This window comes from Pseudorasbora parva, chromosome 25 (assembly GCF_024679245.1).
Source record: "Pseudorasbora parva isolate DD20220531a chromosome 25, ASM2467924v1, whole genome shotgun sequence".
Lineage (NCBI taxonomy): Eukaryota > Metazoa > Chordata > Actinopteri > Cypriniformes > Gobionidae > Pseudorasbora > Pseudorasbora parva.
Window position 1 is genome coordinate 16,925,161 of NC_090196.1, and position 27,106 is coordinate 16,952,266.

The 27,106-nt window shown below is 40.9% G+C and overlaps 1 protein-coding gene across 3 annotated transcripts; it reads right to left on the reverse strand.

Moving 5' to 3' along the window:
• Window positions 1-5,720: 5,720 nt before the first annotated feature.
• On the reverse strand, window positions 5,721-26,775 carry LOC137065547 (rho-associated protein kinase 2-like). Of its 3 annotated transcripts, none has more exons than XR_010901665.1 (20): window positions 26,490-26,775; window positions 25,752-25,880; window positions 25,464-25,586; window positions 25,134-25,286; window positions 24,820-24,987; window positions 24,557-24,734; window positions 22,650-22,766; window positions 22,304-22,489; window positions 22,067-22,204; window positions 20,261-20,401; window positions 19,735-20,151; window positions 18,827-18,964; window positions 17,485-17,625; window positions 16,766-17,002; window positions 16,485-16,658; window positions 16,152-16,364; window positions 15,923-16,066; window positions 13,643-13,945; window positions 13,399-13,556; window positions 5,721-6,544 (listed from the first exon to the last, which is right to left on the reverse strand). XR_010901665.1 is itself a non-coding variant. In XM_067437234.1 (20 exons), exons 1-20 carry the CDS (start codon window positions 26,682-26,684, stop codon window positions 6,456-6,458), a joined length of 3,501 nt encoding a protein of 1,166 aa, XP_067293335.1. In that variant the 5' UTR covers window positions 26,685-26,775; the 3' UTR covers window positions 5,721-6,455. The 3 variants fall into 3 exon arrangements, 2 of the variants coding, with proteins under 2 accessions (XP_067293335.1, XP_067293334.1); XM_067437234.1 differs by having other exon boundaries at window positions 13,399-13,539; window positions 16,790-17,002; XM_067437233.1 differs by having other exon boundaries at window positions 13,399-13,539.
• Between the last annotated feature and the right edge of the window lie 331 nt (window positions 26,776-27,106).

Genomic DNA, 27,106 nt, shown 5'->3' on the forward strand with positions numbered 1-27,106 from the left:
TTGCTCTTCTATCAGCTTGAATTTGTCAGCCCATTCTCCTCTGACCTCCAGCATCAACAAGGCATTTTCGCCCACAGGACTGCCACATACTGGATGTTTTTCCCTTTTCACACCATTCTTTGTAAACCCTAGAAATGGTTGTGCATGAAAATCCCAGTAACTGAGCAGATTGTGAAACTGAATTACTCAGAATGGCCCGTCTAGCACCAACAACAATGCCACGCTCAAAATTGCTTAAATCACCTTTTGTTTCCCATTCTGACATTCAGTTTGGAGTTCAGGAGATTGTCTTGACCAGGACCACACCCCTAAATGCATTGAAGCAACTGCCATGTGATTGGTTGATTAGATAATGTGTGTATGTATATATGTATGTATGTATGTATGTATGTATGTATGTATATATATATATAATGTATGTATAGACAGACAGACACATCGTCTATATTTATTATTATATATATAATGTGCATATATATGTATATGTGTATGTGTTAACAACTTTTGTTAGATGCAAAAAGAATATTCAAATATCTAAGTTGGTTTTAATTACGAAATTATACACACTCATCATACTTGTATTCATCATATGAATTGTATTGGTTTCATTTATTTAGGCCGTTGTGTTAATCTGTAAAAAGAGCGTCATGTCATTGATCCATAAAAAAAAGAGAGCGTCTAGCCTATAAAAGACTCATGTATTGAGAATATGCTGAGCACAGCACCAAGAAACACACTTGATATTCGTGCTTGTATTTAAACAGTTGTGAAAACACAGTGGTCCTTCTTACCGTAATGCAATATGATTGCTGGTATGGAGAGTAAATCCCCTGAAGTAGACAGTTTCTGTAATGTCAGGTGGATTCACTTTTCAGACACAAACGTTTAGACTACATGACAGGGTGGGGGCGAGTATCTCTGGCACTTACATGGGACCACCTCCCAGTTTCTTCCTTTCTTTCTTTTGCACGTTTTCACACATTAAAACACATTCCTACAGCTTTATGATTTCCTTTCAAATATGATAATAACATGCAATTCTGAAAGCCTGATGGTGCATTCCTGTTGGTATTTATCTGATTTTGTTACCACAGGGAGGGAACAAAGTCCATAGAAAGTCCCCCTTCTCTGCTTGCAAAACATGAAAATTGCATACCTCAACAGTATTTGGCAGCACAGACAGATCAAGGACTATGGTTAAGTTGCATATTCTTATGTAACAGTAATGGGGGGTGGGAGAGTTGGTCTCAGTCAGCAAAGTACAAACACAGTGTGGCGGAGGTGGACGCTTACCAAAATATATCAGTGCACGATGCATTTGTGAGCTGTTCAAGGAATATGTATGGTAGACTTTTGACATTATCCAACAGGTTTGGCTCCAAACATGAGCTTGGCCAACCTCCTCAAGCGTCCGGCCCACCCTGAGAGTGCTATGGCCCGGAGGTCTGTTTCACAGCTTCATGTCTTGGCAGGTGCAAAAATCAGAAAAAATAACAGTGTCCGGTTGCATAAAGCACCTTAGGTGTAATTAATGCCTTTAGGTTTCCCAGGTGAAATGTTATAAACCTTTAGAATTTCCCTTTATGGGTTAGTTCACCCCAAAAAATGAAAATGTTGTCATTAATTACTCACCCTCATGTCGTTCCAAACCGGCAAGGCTTTCTTCAGAACACTAATTTATTTATTTTTGATGAAATCCAAGAGCTCTTTTAATCACCACTTTCAAGGCCCAGAAAGGTAGTAAAGACATGGTTGAAATAGTCCATGTGACCCCAGTGGTTTAACCTTAATTTTACGAAGCGATGAGAACACTTTTTGTGCGCAAAATACAAAAACAACGACTTTATCCAACAATTTCTTCACATCTGTGTCGTTCTCCTACGCTGTTGAAGTAAATACAGTCCAGCGCTCCTGAGTTACATCAGAGCTACGCCAGAACACCGCCTTAACATTGGCTGATGTTTTACACATGAGCATCACGACCTGGCCAACATAAACCGCGTAGGAGACCGACCACAGACGAGAAGAAATTGTTGAATAAAGTTTTGCGCATCAAGGACGCTTGTTTGAGCTTCTGGAACAGCCTGATTCTAAGGATTACTTTTATGTCTTTCAATGATTGGTTAGAAATGAGAGAATATTAAAAATATTTGTATTTGTGTCCCAAAAGTACATTTGGAATGACAAATTAATTTTGCCCCCTTCCCGAAAAATGCAATGTGCTCTGATTGGTTAGCTGGACCAGTGTGTAATGATTGGTCAACCACTTTGATCGCGTCTAATTCAAAATACCGGGATTAATAAAAACTATAGGCCTAAAATACTAAAATAAAATATACACTGGGCAAGATACAACTGAAGTAACATTTCCAATTTGGTATGTTACTTTTTTTATATATTATTAATATTTTTATTATTTTAAAGCCACAATGTATTTTTTTGCTGCTAGAGGTCACTTATTCAAAACAAAGGCGTAGCTTTTATTATGCTGACAACTGCTTCCGGTCATGCGTATGTGTGTCTATGATGTGGGGAAACATGGAAGTGACTAAGGGTGTACTCACTAGCCTGACAAGCCAGACCCACATCAAGATGTTTGGTCTGGAAACTCACCATAGACAGGGCTCAATCCAAGGGGCGGGATAAACGGTTGTCCTTCAAACTCCGTCTGCACGCGATAGGATAGCGCTACACCAACCAGAGCAATGAAGGTGAAGCAGAGCTCGTTGATAGATTAAACATTCACCGTATCCGGTCGGCTAAACTCCGAACACATCTTCCCTTTTTAAGAATGACTTCAGTGCCGTTTTTTGTTCTTTTCTCAGAGAAAAGCTCAACTCCAAGTATTCCAGAATCGCAGTCAGAGCTGATTCGAAAGACCGCCGTCGTTCGCCAGTTTCTGTGTTTACTAGAAGCACGCAAACGCAACTCGGCCGTCGTCATTATGGCCCCGCCCGCCGACTCTATACACGATGTGATTGGCCCGGCAAGAGTTAGGGGAATACAGCTCAGAAGGGTATTGAGAGTTCCTAGACGACACTTGCGGGCAGATTAAATTTGCTGCCGCTAGGGTGCGTCTAGATTTCTAGGCTATGTACTCACACCATAGATTGTAAAAAATATGGACGTAGTGTCCGTCACGTCAACCATAGGATTCCGATAAGCTGTTTTGAAGCGTAAAGTAGAGACGAGCTGGCCGCTGTCATCTTGCTAGCGCGTCATCACATCACGCCCGGAAAACAGAAAATGGGCAGAGAGGCGTGATGTGGGCCGAGCTTAGGTGACGCAATGACTATAGACGGCAGATAAATGGCTATCCACCTGTCACTCAAAGTAAATACACTCTTAATTATGCAGAACTTTAAGGCTTTATATAATGTATAAAGTTCCTTCTCGAGCCTGTCCCTAGTGGCCAGTCAGGCAAGTTTAAAGGTGTCATGAACTGGCTTTTTTAAATTTTGGTCAACTAATGCTTGGTGTGGTTTTTACATTCAAAAACATCATAACTAATAAGTAATAGGCTATTTTCTACACTGGTTTTGAGGCTGTCTCCTGAACGCTGGGTTTTGATGGGCGTGACACACTGGAGGCTTGGAAGTAAATGCCCAAGGCTAGGATTGGATAAGATCTGCATATTTAATGAGCTTCAGTTCAGTTCAGTTCACATGAGAGATTGAGGGAGAAGCAGCAATAGGAATAATGTTCTCGATCACAGGGCTCGTAAACGTCTTTATCAAACAAACACAATGATTTATTTCTCATCGACCCACGATTGATTGGACTATTATTTTATATTACTCATAGCCCACAAGATCTGATGATATAAGCCATGATGATACCACACACACACACACACACACACACACACACACACACACACACACACACACACACACATTCGGCGTGTGTGCTGCCCTTTAGATGTCAACTCGAGAGAGATCAAACTCCCTCTGCACGCAATTGGATAGCGCTACCAACCAGAGCAACGAAGGTGAAGCAGAGCCAGTTAAAAGATTAAACTCTTGCCGTATCAAGTCGGGAAAACTCCGAACACATCTTCCCTTCTTAAGAATGACTTCAGTGCGATTCTTTGTCCTTTCCTCAGAGAAAAGCTTAACTCCAAGTCTTCCAGAGTCGCGGTCAAAGCTGATTCGAAAGACCGCCGTTCGCCAGTTTCTGTGTTTACTAGAAGCACGCAAGCGCAACTCTGCCGTCATTATGTTAAGCCCCGCCCAACGACTCTATACACGATGTGATTGGCCCCACTATGTCTGCTAGGATAGTCACCAAGATGGACATATTGACATAACTCTTGTGTGATTTTGTCCATTTAAGCGCAGTTCTCAGCTCGCCGGCTATGAGATACTTGTTGCACTGCAGTAAACTAGATCAATATTAAGCATGGTAAAACATGGTACTTGCGGTAAATCAAGAAAACAAGATTTAAACAATAAGACTGGGTGTGTTGAGCTATATAACAATGATTAGTTTTCTGTTGATGAATGTGTCCAAACAGTTGCTCGCCTGCTAAAAAAACTAATAATATATTAAAGCGTCTTTGGTGTTTCCATGGTTTCTACAAAATAAAACCAGAAATCAAAGGTAACGCGGGTATGATGTCATAGATAGGGGACACACGGACGCGGTCCGTGTCCTGCTTAAGATAGCGTATTTCTCAGGATTTAAACATTCTTGTAAACATTTGGGGTAATGTAAATAGGCAACACAACTCAACAAATTATATAACCATGTTCTAGTTGTTTTGGGATATTCAAATTCAAAAATGTTACATTTTGTGCCTTTAATAGCAGCATCCCTAAAGTGTCTGCTAAATGAGTAAATGTAAATCAAAAACAATAATGTACTGTATCAATGTCACACAAAGCTAGCAAATGGCAACACTGGTATAGGCTACATAAAAAAAACACTAGAAGACAGTCAAAAAAAAAATTATGATCAGCAGTAGACAGTATTATCTGGATGAACCTGGTCTGTGAATTTGGCGAGGTCTAGGTGTGAAGAGCAGCCAGAAAGAACATCCTGACCCAGAGCACCACTAAAATCACTCGCCATCAGTAGCAAAACTGTAACGATACATTGACATCTACTGGCCATTTCATAGAACAACACTTTGCTATTTTGCCAAAACAGTTATTTATTTATTTGGTTGTGGTACTGAACAAGCTTTAAGTTTTCATTACACTTCAAACTCTCTGCGCAGGTTGAAGCAACAAAACATGACCATAATTCAACGACAAAATAATTTGAACACTATTTTTATTTATTTATTGTGAAATCTACTTTGTAACATCCTAATGTTCTGCCCCAAACTCAATAGGTTTAATCATAAGTTCTCATTTCCCCAAAATAAAGGGGTTTATTTTACTATAATGCCTTGCTGAGTGGCTGCTTACCACATGGTCACTGTGATTTTGTCAAGTGGTTCAACATATTTTGTCATTCTGGTCTGAACATTTTGTCCTAACCCTACCTATAACTTATTCCTAAAATTAAACGGAAATAATATACCAATAACACTGATATAGAAGCACCTAACTCGGGTTGTAAGCCGTAACTTGACATAAACTGTAAAGTTGTCCTCCAAATCTGATGGGTTTATTGGAATGAATGTAGTTTCAGGATCAACAAAGATGCTGATCCAGGAACAATAGTGAAATCATGTTCACCCATACCACATAAAATAAACACTGAAACACTGATTGTGCAATAATTGTATTATTTTACTTGTAGAGACCGTGGATTAAAGATACACAAACACATAGAAAACCCTGGGTTCCTGGAAGGGTGTTCAGTTATACAGTGTTAAACCAATTCCAAATAAGTGTGCCAGAGACAAGTGTAATAAATTAATCTTCTATCCTCACCGTATATGATCACAAAGTTTAACTTTTTGTAAATAGCATTTGTAGTTCATTGTAAACGGGTTTAAAAATGCATGCTCCACAGTTTGAGGCTAATATCTTCAAAAATGATTGATAATAAAAGTACATAAACATATGATGATAATTCCCATCACCGTACTTAGTTTCATTTGTAAGCCTGTGAAGATATGCTGTAAGAAGTAAATGTTGATGGTCCATATAACGGCAAGTGTGACATAATCCATGTGACTGTTAAAAATGTACATTATCTCTTTAAGTCATTTCTACAGTAGTAGATTAGGCTACAATTAGTTGTTCAGCAGAGACAACAACCTCTGAAACTGAATCACTTTCATCTGAAAGACATTCAGGAAGTGCAAAATCATTGAATTTTGGAAAATCTATGAAACTTTGGTGTTTGCACTCAATGCAATTTACATTTTGTCGATTGTAATTTTCTGCTGATTTAAAAAAAGTTTAGTGTTTATATTGGTATACCTTTGGTAGACTTTTTTTAATGTAAATGTATAAAATGAGTGCCTCTGAGGTGTTTTCCCCCAGCTAAAATAGATTTCAGTTGTTTTTGTCATCCAGAAACCTAAATCTTTGCTTGAGCACTTGAAGCAGCTTCGTCTTTGCTGTTTCCCAGCTGTCTTCCCAGTCTAGAAGTCAAACAATGAACTTGTTACCAACTGTAATGCTTTAATATTTAATATTACACACAAATATTTTGAACTTAAGTAGCAGTACTACTACTGAGAGTAGCAGAGTAGCAACAATCATTTTTTTAAATATATTTAAAATGTATTATTTATAAATATACACTACCATTATAAAGTTGGGAGTCAGTGTGTGTGTTTTATACTTCAGTTTACAGTGTCCATGTAGTCACTGTATAATTGTCACGGTTCATGGATTCCCTGTCTCACTCTTGGGTGCGTGTTGAATGTAGGTGAGGGCGGAGCCTGGGATTGGCTCATCACACACCTGTGGCTGATCACCTGCACCAGCTGCAACTCATCACCTTCACCCTATTTAGTCTCTCTGTTTCTCTCTTGTCTTTGTCAGAGCGTTGTTGGATGTTTCCCCTTGTGTCTCCGTGTTGGTTGTCGTTTCCCCCTTCCGTGAAACGCTGGATCCCTTCCCGGATTACCTGTACCGACCTCCCGAGTCACAGCTGCTCACAGCCTGCCCGTGTCGCCAACAGAGCCTCTCTCACTGCTCTGTCTTATCCGGACTTCTTCAGTGTTCTGAGTTTTGACTTCTGTGACACCATCCGTCAAATAAACTAATTACTTGCTTTTGAATCCTGCCTCTGTGAATCCGTTACAGAACGCTCTGACCAACCATGGATTCAGCGAGTATCAACGCCCTACTGACCAGCAGCAACGAGAGACTGGACCAGCAGGAGGCGAACTTAACTGCCACAGGAAAGGCAGTACACACCTTGGTGGCACGGGTGGCCGAGCTGACCCAACAGATGCAACAACTCGTCGGTCCCACTGTGCCCGACCCACCGCCGATTCCCCACACACCATCCGCATCGCGGCAACCGGAACCACGTCTGCCTACCCCCGAGAGTTATGCCGGTGAGAGCAATTTTTGCAGAGCCTTCCTTACCAAGTGTTCCTTGTTTTTCGCTCTTCAACCGCAGACTTTCAACACGGAGAGATCCAAGGTGGCATTCGTCCTCACCCTGCTCTCCGGACGAGCCGCACTTTGGGGAACGGCGGTGTGGGAGAATCAACATCCTTGCTGCTCCTCGTTCCAGACGCTGGCGGCGGAGATGAGAAGGGTGTTTGACCGAGCGGTGACCGGAAGAGAAGCGGCACGTCAACTCGCAGAGCTCCGTCAAGGTAACCGCTCGGTCTCGGATTATTCCATCGAGTTCCGCACCCTGGCCGCCGAGTGCAAGTGGAACGAGGAGGCACAGTGGGACATGTTCCTGCATGGGCTGGCTGACCGCATCCAGAAGGAGATCTTTACCATCGACCTTCCGGAGAAGATTGACGGTCTCATCGATATTGCGTTGAGGGTGGACGCTCGTCTGAGTCGGCTGAGGTCCAGGATGGAGCCTCAGCTTGGGAGCGTCGAATGCCCTCAGGCCAGCACTACGGATGCGGTCAGCCACACCTTCGACCCGGAGCCCATGCAGGTGGGTCGAGCTCGGCTCTCCCGGGAGGAGAAGGCGAGACGGAGATCCCGTGGTCTTTGCCTGTACTGCGGCGGGAACGGACACCTGCTAGACTCCTGCCCGGTAAAAGACCACGCCCGGCGGTAAAAGGAAGGCTACTGTCGGGCGGGATCTCCGTGGAAAAGACCTCATCCTCCACTCTCCTCCCGGTGAGATTGCTGTGGGCAGCTCAGGATTATTCCAGCCTTGCCCTTCTCGACTCGGGAGCGGAAGGTAACTTCATTGACTCTGCCCTGGTTCATAAACTCAACATAACCACCATTGCACTCAAGAACACCATTTCTGTCAACGCACTTAACGGACAAGTTCTCCCTGACATTTCATTCACCACTGAACCACTCACACTGATCACTTCCGGCAACCACACTGAACGCATTTCATTTTTCATCCTGGACTCCCCTTTGGCTCCCATTGTCCTCGGTCACCCTTGGCTGGAGTTACACAATCCAAGGGTTGACTGGGGACAAAACTCTGGGTCTGCGTGGAGTGATAAATGTTATGAGTCTTGTTTGGTGTCTGCTTGTTCGTCTGTGTCTCGTTCTGTTTTTCAGAGTGAGACGGTGAATCTGTCTAACGTGCCTCCGGAGTACCTCGACCTGAAGGAAGTGTTCAGTAAGTCCCGAGCTGCTTCTCTTCCTCCGCATCGTCCCTATGACTGTGCTATAGATTTACTCCCAGGTAAGTCTCCGCCTAAGGGCAAACTATACTCTCTTTCTATTCCAGAGAGGGAGGCCATGGAGAAATATATTTCTGATTCTCTAGCCTCCAAATTCATCCGCCCTTCCTCTTCTCCAGCGGGGGCGGGGTTCTTCTTCGTGGGGAAGAAGGATGGTTCTCTGCGACCTTGCATTGATTACCGAGGGCTGAATAACATCACGGTAAAGAATACCTATCCTTTGCCGTTGATGTCTTCAGCTTTCGAGAGGTTACAAGGAGCATCCGTCTTCACGAAGTTGGACTTACGTAACGCTTATCATTTGGTTCGCATCAGGGAGGGGGATGAATGGAAAACCGCATTTAACACCCCCAGGGGGCATTTTGAATATTTGGTCATGCCTTTCGGCCTTTCCAACTCCCCAGCGGTTTTCCAGGCACTCGTCAATGATGTGTTGAGAGACATGGTCGACCAATTCATATATGTCTACCTGGATGACATTTTGATTTTTTCTTCGTCTCTCCAGGAACATGTTCGACACGTCAGACGAGTGCTTCAGAGGTTGCTAGAGAATGGGCTTTTTGTCAAGGCGGAGAAATGCGCTTTTCATGCACAGTCTGTTCCTTTTTTAGGGTACATCGTGTCATCGGAGGGAATGCGCATGGATCCCGACAAGGTTAAGGCTGTGATGGATTGGCCAAGTCCAGATTCCCGTAAGGCCCTACAGAGGTTTCTGGGGTTCGCCAATTTCTATCGGCGTTTTATTCGCAATTTCAGCCAACTAGCCGCACCTCTGACTGCCTTGACCTCTCCCCGAACGACGTTCAGGTGGTCCGATACAGCCGAGGCTGTATTCGCCAAACTTAAAAGCCGCTTTGTTTCGGCTCCCATCTTAGTCGCCCCTGATTCCACACGTCAGTTCGTGGTAGAGGTCGACGCGTCAGAGGTGGGGGTAGGAGCGGTTCTTTCACAGCGCTCTCCCTCAGATGACAAGATGCACCCGTGCGCGTTTTTGTCCCATCGTCTTTCTCCTGCCGAACGCAATTATGACATTGGTAACAGAGAGTTGTTGGCCGTCAAGTTAGCGTTGGAGGAGTGGCGTCATTGGCTTGAAGGGTCGGGGGTACCTTTTATTGTATGGACGGATCATAAGAACCTTGAATATATTAGATCTGCTAAAAGACTCAACTCCAGGCAGGCTCGGTGGGCACTTTTTTTCGGACGTTTTGACTTTGTTCTCTCGTACCGCCCCGGGTCTAAAAACATCAAACCCGACTCTTTATCTCGTATTTTTGATGCTTCCGAACGCCCGGTTACTCCCGAGTGTATTTTGCCAGAGAAGATAGTTATCTCTACACTCACATGGGAGATCGAATCGAAGGTCAAAGTGGCCTTAGAAGGGGTAACGCCCCCGCGCGGCGGCCCACCGAGTCGTTTGTTCGTTCCGGAGGGGTTAAGATCCGAGGTCCTCAAATGGGGTCACTGCTCCAACATTGCTTGTCATCCAGGGGTAAACCGCACTAGCAGTTTAATAAAGCAACGATTTTGGTGGCCACTTATGGCTCGCGACATTCACAGTTTTGTTTTGGCTTGCTCAGTCTGTGCGGTTGGTAAGACATCTAACCAACCTCCTCATGGGTTACTTCAGCCGTTGTCTGTTCCTTCGAGACCCTGGTCCCACATCGCTCTAGATTTTGTTACCGCCCTCCCGCCCTCCCAGGGCAAGACGGTCGTTTTGACCGTCGTGGACCGATTCTCGAAGGCAGCACATTTCATTCCCTTGCCCAAATTACCCTCAGCCAAGGAGACAGCGGTATCTGTAGTAGACCACGTCTTTCGGTTACATGGCCTCCCGATGGACGTGGTCTCCGACAGAGGTTCCCAATTCGTGTCCAAATTTTGGCAGGAGTTTTGTAAATTACTAGGAGCCACGGTTAGTCTGTCTTCGGGTTATCACCCCCAAAGCAACGGTCAGACTGAGAGAGCCAATCAGGATCTGGAAAGAGTGTTGCGATGTTTGGTATCCAAGAATCCTTCATCCTGGAGCCAACAACTCTCTATGGTTGAGTACGCTCATAACTCGTTACCAGTGTCATCTACGGGCCTTTCGCCATTTGAGTGTAGTGTAGGTTACCAGCCACCTATTTTTCCTAGTCTGGATTCCGAGGTCGCGGTCCCCTCTGTTCACGCCTTTATCCAGAGGTGTCATCGCACATGGACCAGAGCCCGTGAGACTCTGCTCCAGGTGGGAGCGCGCACCAAGGCTAAAGCCGATCGCCACCGGTCTAAGCCTCCCGTTTACGTCGTGGGTCAAAAAGTGTGGCTTTCAACCAAGAACATTCCTCTCCGCTCCGTATCTAATAAACTTGCTCCCAAATTTATCGGCCCGTTCACTGTCACCAAGATCATTAGTCCGGTGACAGTCCGCCTCAAACTCCCTCCGGCGTACAGGAGGATTCATCCCGCCTTCCATGTATCCAAAATCAAGCCTGTTTTTCACTCCCACCTTAATCCGCCAGTCCCGGTTCCCCCACCGCCGCGACTCGTAGATGGGGAACCAACATATTCGGTTAATCGCATTCTGGATTCTAGACGGAGGGGACGCGGTTTCCAGTACTTGGTGGACTGGGAAGGTTACGGTCCGGAGGAGAGAAGTTGGGTTCCTGCTAGGGACATTCTGGATCACTCCCTTATTGATGATTACAATCAACAGGTAAGGTCGGCTGGGAGCGTCAGGGGACGCTCCTAGGGGGAGGGGTACTGTCACGGTTCATGGATTCCCTGTCTCACTCTTGGGTGCGTGTTGAATGTAGGTGAGGGCGGAGCCTGGGATTGGCTCATCACACACCTGTGGCTGATCACCTGCACCAGCTGCAACTCATCACCTTCACCCTATTTAGTCTCTCTGTTTCTCTCTTGTCTTTGTCAGAGCGTTGTTGGATGTTTCCCCTTGTGTCTCCGTGTTGGTTGTCGTTTCCCCCTTCCGTGAAACGCTGGATCCCTTCCCGGATTACCTGTACCGACCTCCCGAGTCACAGCTGCTCACAGCCTGCCCGTGTCGCCAACAGAGCCTCTCTCACTGCTCTGTCTTATCCGGACTTCTTCAGTGTTCTGAGTTTTGACTTCTGTGACACCATCCGTCAAATAAACTAATTACTTGCTTTTGAATCCTGCCTCTGTGAATCCGTTACAATAATATACATTATGCATAATAACATGGAACTAACCCTAACTGTAAAAAAGTCCCACAGACTTAATATTGGCTTAATATCTCAGGATCAGAGTGTCAGAGACTTGTGGGTGGGCTCATATGACTCAGCCCAGCAATCAGCCAATAAGTAGTGACATCATAACTTTGCAACCATTTACAGCACCCCAGCAATCACCCCATATAGATTTCCATTGAAAAAGGTGATAAGGATATCTATGTATCAGAACGTCGTAGAGACAATTGGGGGGCCTCTTTTGACTCACCCTGGCAACTATCTTGCAAACGCCCTAGCAACCATTTAGAGCATTCTAGCAACTGTATATGAGCCGGCCATATCTTGGTACCAGAGTACCATAGAAGTAGTCTACAACTATCACTATAAACGGAATAGCCACACCCTAGCAACCATTTAGAGCACCTTAGCAACATGAATAGGCTATATCTTGGCACCAGAAATCCTAGAGGCATGGGGGTGTGCTCTTTTGATTTGGGTGGGAAAAAGGTCGATAAGACTCACCATGGTAACTGTGTAGCTACACCCTAAGAACCATTTAGACAATCCTAGCAACCATGTTGTAGCAACATAATGAAGTCATATCTCAGCACCAGAACATTGCACAGACTTGGGAGTTGCTTTCTAGCAATCTAGTAACTGCCTAGTGCTGAGTTTGGCCAATGAAAGCACCACTCAAATTCTCTTCAGAGAATATCTTGTTAATATCTTGAATATCTGAGTAATTATTATTACTCAGTATTTAAATGTATAATTACACTGTAACATTTACACCTTAAAATAAAGCGTAACCCCAAACCCCTACTAATTATATAGTAAGTGCATGTAGTTGATTAATAATTATTATTACTCAATACTTAATAGAATAATGACACTGTTACAAGGACATGTTAAAATAAAGGGTTACACTGTTTTAAGGTGTCATTGTTACAGTTTAATAATATAGTTAAGTACTGAGTAACATTAACTAACTACATGTACTTACTATAGGATTAGGGTTTGGTTGAGGATTAGTTGCATGTAATTATGCATAATTTACTGTTATTAATATGGTAAGTACATGTAACGTGTTACGAGGACACTGTAAAATAAAGTGTTACCCAAATATCTTTCTATCCTGAAAATAAATGCATCACGGTTTACAGAAAAATTAACTGTTTTCAACATTAATAACAATAAGAAATGTTTAAAATCAGCATATTAGAAAGATATCTGAAGGATCATGTGACACTGATTTAATAATTGTAATATTTCACAATATTACTGGTTTTATTGTATTTTTTATCAAATAAATTCTTGGAAAAGCAGATTTTTTTTTTTATCTCACTGACCCCAAACTTTTGAATGGCACTGTATTTATTATTGATTACTTATTAAATATTTATTCTTAAATAACATTAAATATGAATTGAACATGTATTGTTGTGTTGAGTGATAGCCCACCTGGACTGCAGCAGGTTAACTGGACAGAGAAAGTAGCCTTCGCTCCGAGCACTTCTTCTGTGTCCTCAAACACTGGCTGTGGCAGATGCTGCTGTACGAACCACTCATTTAAACGGTTTCTCAAAGATGCATTATTTTCTCCTGCAAGAGGTTCAGAACTGAATGAAAATCATCCAATTATTATTTTATAATAATGTACTTATGTACGGTTAAGAGAAGCTGGTTGATATTCAGTTGCTCTGACCTGTCTTTACCCCCAAAAGACCCAGTATGCGTGCACTGAGATGATTCCGGGCTGCTTTCTTAGAGTTCTTGCATGTGCACTTCACCGTGTAGTCACAGAACGACAGCTGGATATAGGCCTGTTCCAAAGGCTTCAGGGAAATGGTGGGGTCTTTCTGACTGGCCCCCTTCAGCATGGAGCTCAGCTGAATGTTCACCTCTTCAGCAGTATTGGCTCCAGTTAGTGAGGCATAATCAAAGAGAGGTGATAGTGAACGTAAGGCATTCTGGAGAGCATCTAACTTGGCTTCACCCTCTGACGACCCTAAAAAAGACCACATCATATTTGAATAAAAAGACAATAATTCAGGTATTTAATACATGCTTTTACATTTCTGTTCTCAGTGTATAGAAAGATACACCGATCAGGCATAACACTATGACCCAATATTTTGTTGGTTCCCATTTGCTGCCAAAACAGCCCTGACCTAGCCTGGGAAAACACAGACAACTTCTGGTAAATTTAGATTTGCTCTGCAAGTAGTCTGGCAAAGAGCCCATTCAAGCCCATTTCTAATCCGTCGAAATCGCGGTGGGGACGGGCTTTACACGATGACGACAGCGCAGCGATGGTGAAGGAGATTTTGTTCATTACAAAGATGGATGCCATCGTGGAACATCACTCGTTCAAATCAGCTATCACGTCCATTTAAACTATTGAAACTTTTCCTTGTTGTTAAAACCCGAGCACAGAACCACACTCAGATCCCAGATGTGGATTACACCGGCTACTTTGATGAGGAGGATGGGGAGCGTGATCCTGTGCTAACCCACACACACACACACACACACACACACACACACACACACACACACACACACACAGACAGAGCAGCTCTGGATCTGGCCTTTCTGTGCTTATTTCCTTACACTGGTAGTCTGATGTAAAACTGATCTGGTAGTCATGTAAAAGTTGTAAATAAATAACTGAAAATGTTCTAATCTGAAATGACTGAATTTGAATAAAGTTTGTAAGACACAATTTTCCAAAGACTCATCAATATTATTTTATTTTCAAAATATTGCAAATCGCAATCTAATCTCAATGCAAATGCCTTACAATGGGGGCAAATGCGTTTCTGTTCGACCGTCAATCCGAGATGTTTCAGTCGGTCTGAAATGCTATTACGGTTTCCAAATTTTGCACAAATGTTGATGGAGTGGCGATGGACACCAGCTATTATCATATTTCTTTTACAACAACGGCAAAAGTCGCCAGAAGCTATGGCAAAATCTTCCTCGAAATCACAAACAGAGAATTGCTGTCAGAGCCTCAGATATTTTACCGTCGCTCTACAAGCTCATCTCCTTCATCGCTCTGATTGGTTTTAGGCCTATCCAGTTGCACCCAGAGGCATTTGAGCTGTATGTTGGTTACTCCCCTTTGGAAATGATTTGTCTATGAAACTTTGCCAGACCATAACTCAGTTACTACTGAGAATGGTCTAGTTTTAAGCAGGCTAGCCCTGACCCTGACTCGAGGCATGGATTTCACTTGACCCCTGAAGGTGTGCTGTGGTATCTGGCACCAAGATGTTAGGAGCAGATCCTTTAAGTCCTGTAAGTTGCGCGGTGGGGCCTCCATGGATTAGACTTGTTTGTTCAGCACATACCACAGATGCTCGATTGGATTGAGATCTGGGGAATTTGGAGCACAATTCCTGCAGAAAGAGGCCACAGCCACCAGGGAATACCGTTTCCATGAAAGGGCACCCTGACTGGTCTGCGGCTATGCAGCCCCATATGCAACATAGTGCGGCGCACTGTTTATTCTGACATCTTTCTATCAGAATCAGCATTAACTTCTTGAGCAATTTGAGCTGCAGTAGCTTTTCTGTTTATTTGGACCACACGGGCCAGCCTTCGCTCCCCATGTGCATCAGAGCCTTAGCTACCAAAGACCCTGTCGCAGGTTCACCACTGTTCTTCCTTGGACCACTTTTGATAAATACTGACCATAATGTTATGCCTGATCGGTGTGTGTATATATATATATATATATATGTGTGTGTGTGTGTGTGTGTGTAATATTGCATATTTTAATATATATGTGGTGTGTGCTATGCAATATTATTTCAATTTAAGCATGTGCGTTAATCCGCTCCTGATAGTAGTTTTAATTTTCTTTATCTTGAATGTACTTATTTGTCATTGACTCTGAAAATTAGGTTCTTCTTGATTCTGTTGAGTATGAAATTGTTTTCTCAATCTGTTTAACATCAAATAAGACACTCATACTAACCTTGTCCTGTATAGATAACTTTGTAACTTATGTTTTTTAGTGAGCAGTAAAATGGCTTTGCTGAGCCTTCAACATCTTCTTGTGGAAGAGGAAGAAAATTCTGAGAAAAAACCTCCTTCACCTTTGCAATGGATGTCTTTTCATCTTGAGTTCAAGGTAAGAAAAAAATAAGCGTTAGTCAAGGAACATTCATATTTTACATTATGAGCACATAAATACACAAAAGTACCTGTACTAGCATCCAAAATTGACACTGCATGGCCAAAAAACAGGTAGGTTTTTCGAATGGCTTCTTTCTTGGAGTCGTAACCTTGTTTGTTAGCACAAGTAAATTCTTCTAGGTTGATTTCCACACTACATTTAAAATTCATATTACACTCTATGTTCTCCATCTTCACATGTGGAAGCTTGAGATTATATACATTAAAAAGCTCATCGATTTCTGTAAAATACACAAAGATGTACAAACAGATGAGAGTGCAGTTACAAATCAGTTCATATGCTTACACTGTACCGCTAGCACTCCCTACTGGGTTCCCCAGATATAGCATATCATCTTCACCTGGACAATATATTTTGGGCTTTTTCCTCTGAGGAGAAATGGATTCTTGAGGGTCCGGCAGCACAGGAGCAGAAGCACAGACTGGCTCTTGACATGATGGGAGCTGTGCTGATGTGAAGGTGCTTTCAGATGTCTGCTCTGAATGCTCTTGCTGTGCCTCCTGACTGATAGATACTGCAGAAATAGCGAGACCAACAAAAGAAACAAAAAATACTTTTCAAAATGTAATGTCATAAAGTAGATGCAAGAATTTGAACAGTTTCCATTCAAGTCAAACTCACAGTTTGAAACGTGTGGGCTCATACCGCTGGTCACCTGCTCTTTGCTGATCGCCTCTTTATACTCTTTAGTATCATAGGTGGGACTTTTGATACCCAGCCTCTCTAGACGCTCCTTTAGAGCACCTTTAAAGTTCTCCTCATTGTCTGGTATTGGAGCTGCGTTGAGGATCCCTGACAGATGCTGCAGAGCAACTTTAGCGGCCTGATGCTCCGCCTGTCTTTTCTTGTTGGAGCCCTCTAAGAAATGCAAGAAATGAAGACAAAAGGTCAGCAAACAATAGCTTGTAAATCAAAACACATATTTTAGTAAATTGGTGCCTCTCACTGACCCACTTTATATTAGGTGGCCTTAACTATTTGTACTAACATTTTAATAATCATTTGATACAACGCACTTATTAAGTACATACATGTTTTTACATTGTACTTAAAAAATTTTGCCTGCATATAATTACATTTGTAATTAATTTATGTAGTTACATTTATAGTTACACTTTTGACACCTCCCTTACACCTAACCCCTTAAATGTACCATTATCACCACACCTGTCCCTAACTTTTCCTGTATCACACCTCTGTAATACAATATGAACACAATATTTTTGTGTTAAACAATTATATTTTGATGTAAGTACATAGTAGTTAAGGCCACCTAATATAAAGATATAAGGGGAAGTGTTAATAAAACTATTAATAAAATAAAAAAATCATTGTCATACCTTTGTCATAAAAAGTGAAAGATTTATTGAATTTGAGTATGCAGATGGTTGTGTTGCCGTCATCATCAACAAACTCTTCTGTTGGCATTTGTAAATCATGGGTGTTGAAATGATCCATGATCACTGACCTGTACGTCTGACCTGTTGTAAAACAAACTAAAACTGTTATGCACTTCTGAAAATCATAACATATTTAGCTCACTTTTTTTTTTTAATTTAGCCTTTATTTAACCAGGAGAGAACCTCACTGAAATGAAAAATCTCTTTTACAGGAGTGTCCTGGCCAAGAACGCAGCCCAGTTATACAAGTACACATATGATTAGATTAGTTCTAGCTGAAGGAACATGGAGATTATAATAAGATTGTGAACGCAATAAATAGTTACCAACTGCTTTTTGTTGGCTTAAACAACAGAGATAAGTTGGTCAAAAAAATTGCTTTGTAAATCAACAAGTACCGATTTTCCTTTAAACAGCAAGAGAAGGCCAAGTCTCTATTATATAATGCCCAATTATGTGTAGAGGATTTACAATCCATAATAAATCTTACGAAATCCTTGACACAGCATCCAGGGAGGCAAGAAGATAAGAAGGAGCACGCTGATACATTATATCCCCATGAATCGGTAAGGGAGTCGTAGACACAGAAGAAGTTTCTTCCTTGCATTAAATGAAAAGCAAGACTTATTTCTAAAATAAAAACCCTAGCTGCCTCTTTAACTTTCAAGTAAGTAATGTGTGAGCTTAAATGTAATGTCATTAATTATGATGCCCAGGTATATATACTTCTACATTGTTTAGCTTGCAAAGTTCCATTTTGCTTTGAACTATCAGAAGAGTTTTTAGGTTTTGATATCCACATTAATTTAGTTGTCTCAACATTTAAAACCAGCTTTGAAGTATAAAACCTTGCTTGAAAAATGTCAAAAGCAGATTGTAAATCGGCCAGAGCTTGTTGTTTTGTAGGAGCAGAGATATAGATGACAGTATCATCCGCATAAAAAAGCGAAACCTTGCGTTTTCAATATTAACGTCAAGACAGTTTTTATATATATATACTAGTAAATAAAAATGGTCCCAGTACAGAGCCTTGAGGGACTTCTTTAACCCCTTCTATTGAGTCTGATTTGATACCTTCACCTGAACACATTGAGTTCTTCCCTTTAAATAAGCATTAAACCACAAAAATAAATATTACCAAACTCAAAACATATTTTATGTTAGGTTAAGCCTGAAGTGAGAGTGAGACACTTTAAATGTGAAAATATTGGCATATGACTTAGTGTTTGGCTTTATTATAAATGTTGTTAATAAATTTGACAAAACTGACTTTTTACTTTACCTTCTGCTGGAGCACTGATGCGAAATCTTTCCCATAAAACCTTATAAGCGGCTTCAGTTGCTTCTTCCTTTGCAGAGCATCTATCAGATGCAACTTCCAGATCAAGATCCACAGTCACTTCACCAAAGAAAATGATTCCTGAAATGTCAAAAGATTTTTGAGTCACATTTATTCATCGTGTTATAATATTCTGTTTTTTTTTTTGTTTTTTTTTCATGCATCTATTGCATTTTATTTTTAAAGTCAGAAAACGAATTCACCAGTGGTTCCCCAAGGTTTTTCAATTTATGAGTAAAATACAGGCCTGTGTGAAGGTCTTTGCACACTGAGTCCGACATTTTTGTGTTTTTTTTTTTTTTTTGTATTCGTCATCCGTTGGCTCTGAATTATCAAAACCCCTTTCAAAATGCTTGCTACGGATGCAGAAAATTGAACCTGCTCTGAATTTTTTTTGGACGGACGAAAGTTTCTGAAGCAGTGTGTAAACGTGATTGACACAACGTGAGGTCGTATTTATTTTTTAGCGCACAGAAATTTTGGATGAGAACCTTTAAACATAAGTTGGCGGCGATACTTGGACGTTTGGTTCTACAACGTAAATTACACACACCTCTATCGACAACGCAAATTTTGAAGCGGTTATGTTTATTGCGTACAAACCCATAGGAAAATCTCAAGGGAACCTCTGGCGAATTAATCTTCTGGGTTTTGACATTATCCTTGCACCACTCTAGAGAATTCTAGAGAACTCTATCACGTAAGATTTGCGACATCCTTCAAAATAGCTGAGTTCGATCGGTTTCCGGGTTACAGGCTTGAGGACGTAGGAGCAAGGAAATGAGGATGAATTTTTTATATTTGTATTGATACCCAACTAATACCTTATTTCTTCTTATATGCTCTATTACCTGGACATTCAATCCTGGGCTTTTTCGTCTGTGCGGCTGGAGAAATGGATTCTTGAGGGTCCGGCAGCACAGGAGCAGGAACACAGACTGGCTCTTGACATGATGGGAGCTGTGCTGATGTGGAGACGTTTTCAGACTTCAGTTCTGAAAACTCTCTCTCTGCCTCTTGACTAATAGATAGACTAATAGAAGTTGCCAGGTCCGAGCTGATGCCGCTGATATGATCACTGATCTCTGCCTTATTCTCTGTGTCATAAATGGGACAATTGAGACCCAGCATCTCTAGGCGCTCCTTTAGAGCACCTTTGAAGTTCTTCTCAGTGTCTGATATTGGAGCAGCGTTGAGGATCCCTGACAGATGCTGCAGAGCAACTTTAGCAGCCTGTTGCTCCGCCTGTCTTTTCTTGGTGGAGCCCTCTAAGAAATGCAAGAAATGAAGACAAACAATAGCTTGTAAATCCACACAAACCTCCCGTGAGATAAAAGATGTTTAATCAATGACTAACAGGGGAAGTGCCATTATTACCTTTGTCATAAAAAGTAAAAGGGCCAATGAGTTTGAGCTTGCAAATGTATGTGTCGTCATCATTTTGAACAAAGTGTTCTGTCGGGTTTTGGAAACACTGTTTGTGGAAATATTCCATGATCACTGACCTGTATGTCCGACCTGTTGCAACACAAATAATAGTGCACCAAAATATTTTAATTCTGTCATCATTTTCTTACCTTCAAATTGTTGCAAACCTGTATAAATGCCTTTTTCTGCTGTACACAAAGGAAGATATTTGGAAGAATGTTTTTAAAGGGATCCCCTGGTGTTGAGACTTGTATGGCTTAATATAACATAAATGATGTATCTTACTGAATTATGTAGTAGAAAACCCATGAAAGATCTACGTTATTTTAAAAATCGATTTTATATTTGGACCATGGGCGACGCCATTTTGTTTGCGTTCTAGGTTGATGACGTAGAGTGGTTGAACTCCTCAATCAGCTGGCATTACCCGTAGCTATTTTTACCACAACGCAACTCGAAAATTGTTTCAGAGTTAAACAAAACCAATGAATTCCTTTGTAATTATACTTAAAACACACTCAAACATACATGTGCACACAAACTCACCTACACAAGTCACAAACAGATCGGCGGGCGCGCACACGACAGGCTCTGTCTCAATCGAGATGTTGGGCTGCTCAGTCTCCACGACAGGGGCTGAATCCGAAATCGACCCTATACCCTTAAATAGGGCATTATTTGAAGGGACGGCCATTTGTAGTGTTGTCCGACACCATAGTGGACATGTTCGAGTGCAGTCATTCAGTCTCACGTTCCACCGCAATAACGAGTAAAGCCGATTTACAAACAGCTGTCCGACTTCACACACTCAAACATACATGTGCACACAAACTCTCTCTCTCACACAGACTCACACACACCCCAACAGATCGGCGCGAACACACACACACACCAACAGATCGGCGCGAACACACACACACACCCCAACAGATCGGCGCGAACACACACACACACGCACGCACTGCGCGCGCATACATAACCCTCAATCTATTCCCTGTGTTGATATCCTGTTCAACACATCCTGTTCCCTAGATAGACTGTTGATAGTAGATTAACTATAATGCCTAATGTGACCAGCAGAGGGAAATATCTAGGTAGGACGATGGGATAAAGTAACGTGAGGAAGAGAGGCAGGATGTTTTGGTGATGATGCATGCGATTGAGACAGAGCAGTCAGGTGTGTGTGTGCGCGCCCGCCGATCTGTTTGTGACTTGTGTAGGTGAGTTTGTGTGCACATGTATGTTTGAGTGTGTTTTAAGTACAATTACAAAGCAATTCATTTGTTTTGTTTAACTCTGAAACAATTTTCGAGTTGCGTTGTGGTAAAAATAGCAACGGGTAATGCCAGCTGATTGAGGAGTTCAACCACTCTACGTCATCAACCTAGAACGCAAACAAAATGGCGCCGCCCATGGTCCAAATATAAAATCGATTTTTTAAATAACGTAGATCTTTCATGGGTTTTCTACCACATAATTCAGTAAGATACATCATTTATGTTATATTAAGCCATACAAGTCTCAACACCATGGGATCCCTTTAACCAAACAGATCCCGAGCCCCATTCACTACCATAGTATTTTTTTTTTTTTGTACTATGGTAGTGAATGGGGCTCGGGATCTGTTTGGTTATCAACATTCTTCCAAATATTTTCCATTTATGGAGGTTTGGAACAATTTGAGGGTTAGTAAATGATGAAAGAATTTTTCATTTTTGGGTGAACTCTCCCTTTAATCTTAAGTTTGTGTTTTACCTTCTGCTGGAGAACTGATGCGAAACCTTTCCCATAAAACCTTATAAGCGGCTTCAGTTGCTTCTTCCTTTGCAGAGCATCTATCAGACGTGACTTCTTGATCAAGATCCACAGTCACTTTACCAAGGAAAATGATTCCTGAAATGTCAAAAGACAAAATTGCATTGTAGTCATAGTTATCATCTCAATGCATGACTGTGCACATTATTCAGTACTAAAACACAATATCTGTTTTACCTGAGGAAGATGTGCAGGAAGCTTCAGGTTGCGTGCCTGAGCATGATGGTTCATCTGTGCTTTCTTCCTGTAATTTCAGCTTCTCAAGGGCAATGTATGCCACCTCCTGATGGGCGCTCTTTTTGTCGTTATGCACCTTTTCGCCAGTGAAAATTTTCCCATTCACCTTCACTTCACCCCTGTAACCTGAAGAGAAGATGAAAACTGTAAGATTACTGTTGAATCCAACCTGAATGAAAGATTTTCATTTGTGCATTACCACTTTCCCAGTACTGTTTACATGTTTTATTTGTTACTAGGACTATTGTGCATTTCATGTTACGTGGACTCATGATGAATTTGTTACCCTGTGCTTCCTGAAACTCTGTAAAAACAGGCCATTTGTCCTCTAGCCATTTCTTTGTACGACAATATTCATAAAGATGATTCTTGTATCTAAGTGGGTTGCCAGGAAACACTGGATCTGTGGATGGAGAAGCATGAAAGAATGAGACAAAATGAAATATAGTAAGACTTAAATGTGAACAAAATTATTCAAGATGTGTAAAACGTTTGATTTGGTTGATTCATTTGTTCTGTGTCTTAAAAGCAAGACATCCTCTGAAAAAGAAGTGCACTTAATAGTACCGCATGTGCACTTGTAGTGTATGTTTAGGATAATATAGAAAAGAGCACACTTTCATGAATGTTTTTAACACACTTATGTAGTTTTATAAAAAGTGCACTTAGTAATGTCAAATTAACAGTTTTACATTACATTACATTTGAATTAACTGTTTTAATTGTGTCATGATTTAAAGATGTGCACTTTTTTGATGTGCAGACTAACATTAAAACGCATGTAAAGCACGTAATTATTATTTTCAATTCATGACACACATTTCAGTATTATGGAAGCCCGTTTCCGCCACTAAATAAAAAAATAAGAAGAGTAATTGCAACTTTGTCTCTGAATTCAGACTTTTTTTCTCACAATTGCAAGTTATAAAGTCACAATTCAGATTTTTTTCTCACAATTACGAGTTTTAAAGTCAATCCTAGATATAAACTCACAATTGCGTGATATAAAGTCAGAGTTCTGAGATATAAACTTGCAATTGCGTGATAAAAAGTCTGAATTCTGACTTAATATCATGCAATTGCAAATTTATATCTCAAAATTCTGACGTTATAACTCGCAATTGTGAGAAAAAAACTATGAATTCTGAGATAAAATCGCAATTACTCTTTTTATTTTTTTATTTAGTGGTGGAAACGGGCTTCCATATACAGTAGAAATGGCATTTAAGCATACTTTATGTTACAATACAAAGACAATAAATGTAATTAGGAAATGGCATAAGACCTACTTAAAGGGATAGTTCACCCAAAAAAATGTATTCGATGTTTATCTGCTTACCCCCAGTGCATCCAACATGTACTGTCTTTTTTTCTTCAGTAGAACCCAAATGAAGATTTTTAACTCCAACTGTTGCTGTGTGCCAGTCATATAATGCATGTGAATGGGTAATGATTCTATGAGAACAAAAAAGACATGCTTACACAACATGCACAAAGAGCCCTGTGGCTCATGACGACACATTGATATCTTAAGACACAAAACGATCAGTTTGTGTGAGAAATCGAACTGTATTTATATCATTTTTTACCTCAAATACAATTCTATATCCAACAGCCTGGAACGCACTTAACTTCCGGTAAGGTCAAAATACACTCTCTGGCGTGGTGTATGAGATTCACTCCTGGCGTTGGCATAAACTATGCCAGATCGTGTATACTGGAAGTTATGTCTTTACACGTACACGTATATTGACCTTACGGAATTGAAGCGTGTTCCAGGCTGTTGGATATAGCGTTGTATTTGAGGTAAAAATATATATATATAAATACGGCTCGATTTCTCACACAAACTGATCGTTTTGTGTCTTAAGATATCAATGTGTCGTCATGAGCCACAGGGCTCTTTGGCTCTTTCTAAGCATGTTTTTTTTGCTCTCATAGAATCGTTACCCATTCACATGCATTATATGACTGGCAGACTGCAACGGAGGGGGTTAAAAATCTTCATTCGTGTTCTGCTGAAGAAACAAACACACCTACATGTTGAATGCACTGGGGGTAAGCAGATAAACATCACATTTTCATTTTTGGGTGAACTATCCCTTTAAGTGGGTCAGATGATTGCTTATAATTGTTTATATTTCTAAATTACTAAATCCAATATAAATATTAATGATATAGTTTTCTTCCTACCATGCTTCTCCTTCTCCAGGTTCTTCACTCTATCATCCAGATTGGTGATTATCTTCTCATGTTGATCTACTTTTGCCTGCATCTCTTTAAGTTTGTCGACTTCAGGGCCCAGGTTCACCAAGAGATCTTTGTTTTGGTCCAGGAAATCCAGGAGACTCTTCATGTCCTGTGGTTCTTCCTTAAAATAAATTTATGTTTTAAAACAAACATGATGCAGTTCACACTTACATAGTTCAGTGTTGATCTTTTACTACTTTACTTACTTTGGCATTTTCGTCTTGGTTCCCGTCAAAGCGTGTGATAAAGTCTTCAATCCTTTCTTTCAATGCTTGTTGCTCACGGTCCAGAACTTTCATGGTCTGAAAATCAACCTTTTGGCCATCTACTTCGCATGGGGCTTTATTGAAATTCTTGTCCAAGATATTATTAAACTACATGGAAGGGGGGAAAAAATCAGAATTGAATTATGAATAATATAATTATACTGGTAAAGAGTGACATTTTTCCTAATCACTATTATTATTAAATATTAATAAAGGTAATACTATATACTAAAATACTACAATTTTCCATCCACCTGTTTTATCTCCTTTTCCAAGTCTTTCAGTTGCGGGATATGAGGTTCTAGCATCTTGGCTAACTGCATGACAGTTTTATGATGCCTGATCATGTCCTCATTACTCATTTTCAAGTCGGGGGAGTGCATCGCACTGTTCCGTACATTTATGACCTTATGTTGAAGAGAAATATGTGTAAAATATGTTATCCAGCACACAGTGAGATCTACAGTATTTCAATAGCCGAACCGAGAAGTCTAAAACGGATATAGAGGTTCAGAATGATGTAATGCAGAAATTGATCATATGAAGGGTTAAAAAACAGGATATCTGCATTTCAGTATACTTACATTTCTCACATATTGCCCTGGGATGTTTTTGAAATGTTTACAGGAACTCATTAAGTTCAGGATGGCAGCAACATCAAACTGGGAAAACTTGCAGTGTTGTCTGTGCCCACGTGGCATATATGCCTGCCATGCGAAACATGCAATCCACAAAGATAAAAATGTAATGGACACTGATTTTTGTTCACCAACACTAAATGTAACCCTCCCCATATGCAACAGACAGCACTCAGTTGCCACACTATAATAATGCCATCATTGCCATGGTTATTAAAGATGAAAGTAACTTACCTTGGCGACTTCCCACTTTTCTGTGGACCATAGATGTGGCCGGCAGTTGTCCCAGTGTATACAGTTACCCTTTCCATTATGATTGGCCTCAATTTCTTTCCTCCAGCATTTACACACTTCGCAGAGAGACTACGGGGAGCAGCAAAGCACAGTTTGAGAAACAGGTAGGTACGGACATTCCCAGAATCTTTGATGTGGATGGATGGACAGACACAGACAGGGTTCTGCTACTTTTTCATAAGACAAAAACAAAGCAACTTACTAAAGCGTATAGGACACAATCCTGGGCTAAGATGAATTGAAGAAAATACACAGTTATAGAGAAAGATGCGTGAAATGTGTTTAAAAATTATTGACAGTTTATCTTAATACCTCATAATGGGACCTGTAAGCTGTATAAATAATTAACTAGTCATTAATTGTTAATAATCATTTATTTTAGTTTTACATGTATTTATTTGTAAACTGAATTGTAAAATTCAGTTTACTAATAATTTTACTCTACAGCTATTTTTCTGCATTTCACTTGTAACGGCCATCTAAAGTATGTTACACACTCTTCATTTTATATGAATTCCACAGTATTTCTACATTGTCTAAGTGTACATTTCATGCAGCAGCAGCCCGATACATTGGGTGATTTTTTTTGTACGTTATATAAACACCATACAATGAAACGAATAAAGATCGTTTCGCTATAACGTTACATTGACTATGCATTTACAGTGTAACTTATACCTTATTATCGCACGTTCGCGTACAGGTTTGTCCATTGAGCCTACTACTTTTTCGAAGAGAGGTGTGATAAGTTTCGGTTTCCTTTTCAACGAAGTCCTCAATGCCATTCCTCAGTATAGAGAGACTCTCCGTTGTTTTCAACCAGTTTTTGTAGCTTTCGTCACTGAAGCGTGTGTACGATTGTGTGCTGCTCATGGTGGCTGATTAAAACCCCACGGATAAAAACAAATCACTCTTTGTTACAAGAGAGCAGCGATGCGATGTGTCTCTCTGTCTCTCTTCACTGTCATCGGCAGCAGGTCAGCTGACTCCTGAGGTTGCCAGATAATATAGAACTCAGCGTCGTGCTTACCCTTTTACATGCTATGATATATAACTTACCGCTGTTTAACGTCTTTGTTGTTTTTCGTCATGAATAGGCCTACTATGGTAACCGTAGTAGCATCAGAAGCGTCTGATATTTGAGTATACATTTTTGCAGCCATTAACATTTTAGGTAGGTCTATTTGGTTTGCCTCTTGGTCAATACCCAGAAACAGGTCATTAATAAAATATGAAAATGTAAATACAATATTTTGTTTTTCTATTTATCAAACAGATGTGACGTAATTTCCATC

Excerpts from the sequence above, each read along its gene's own strand:
- LOC137065547 (XM_067437233.1), bottom strand. The coding sequence starts at position 26,684 with ATGAGCAGCACACAATCGTACACACGCTTCAGTGACGAAAGCTACAAA. Across the intron at positions 25,287-25,463 it reads CAGGGCAATATGTGAGAAAT|GTCATAAATGTACGGAACAG; the intron begins GTAAGTATACTG and ends CTTCAACATAAG. Across the intron at positions 24,988-25,133 it reads TGGAAAAGGAGATAAAACAG|TTTAATAATATCTTGGACAA; the intron begins GTGGATGGAAAA and ends CCTTCCATGTAG.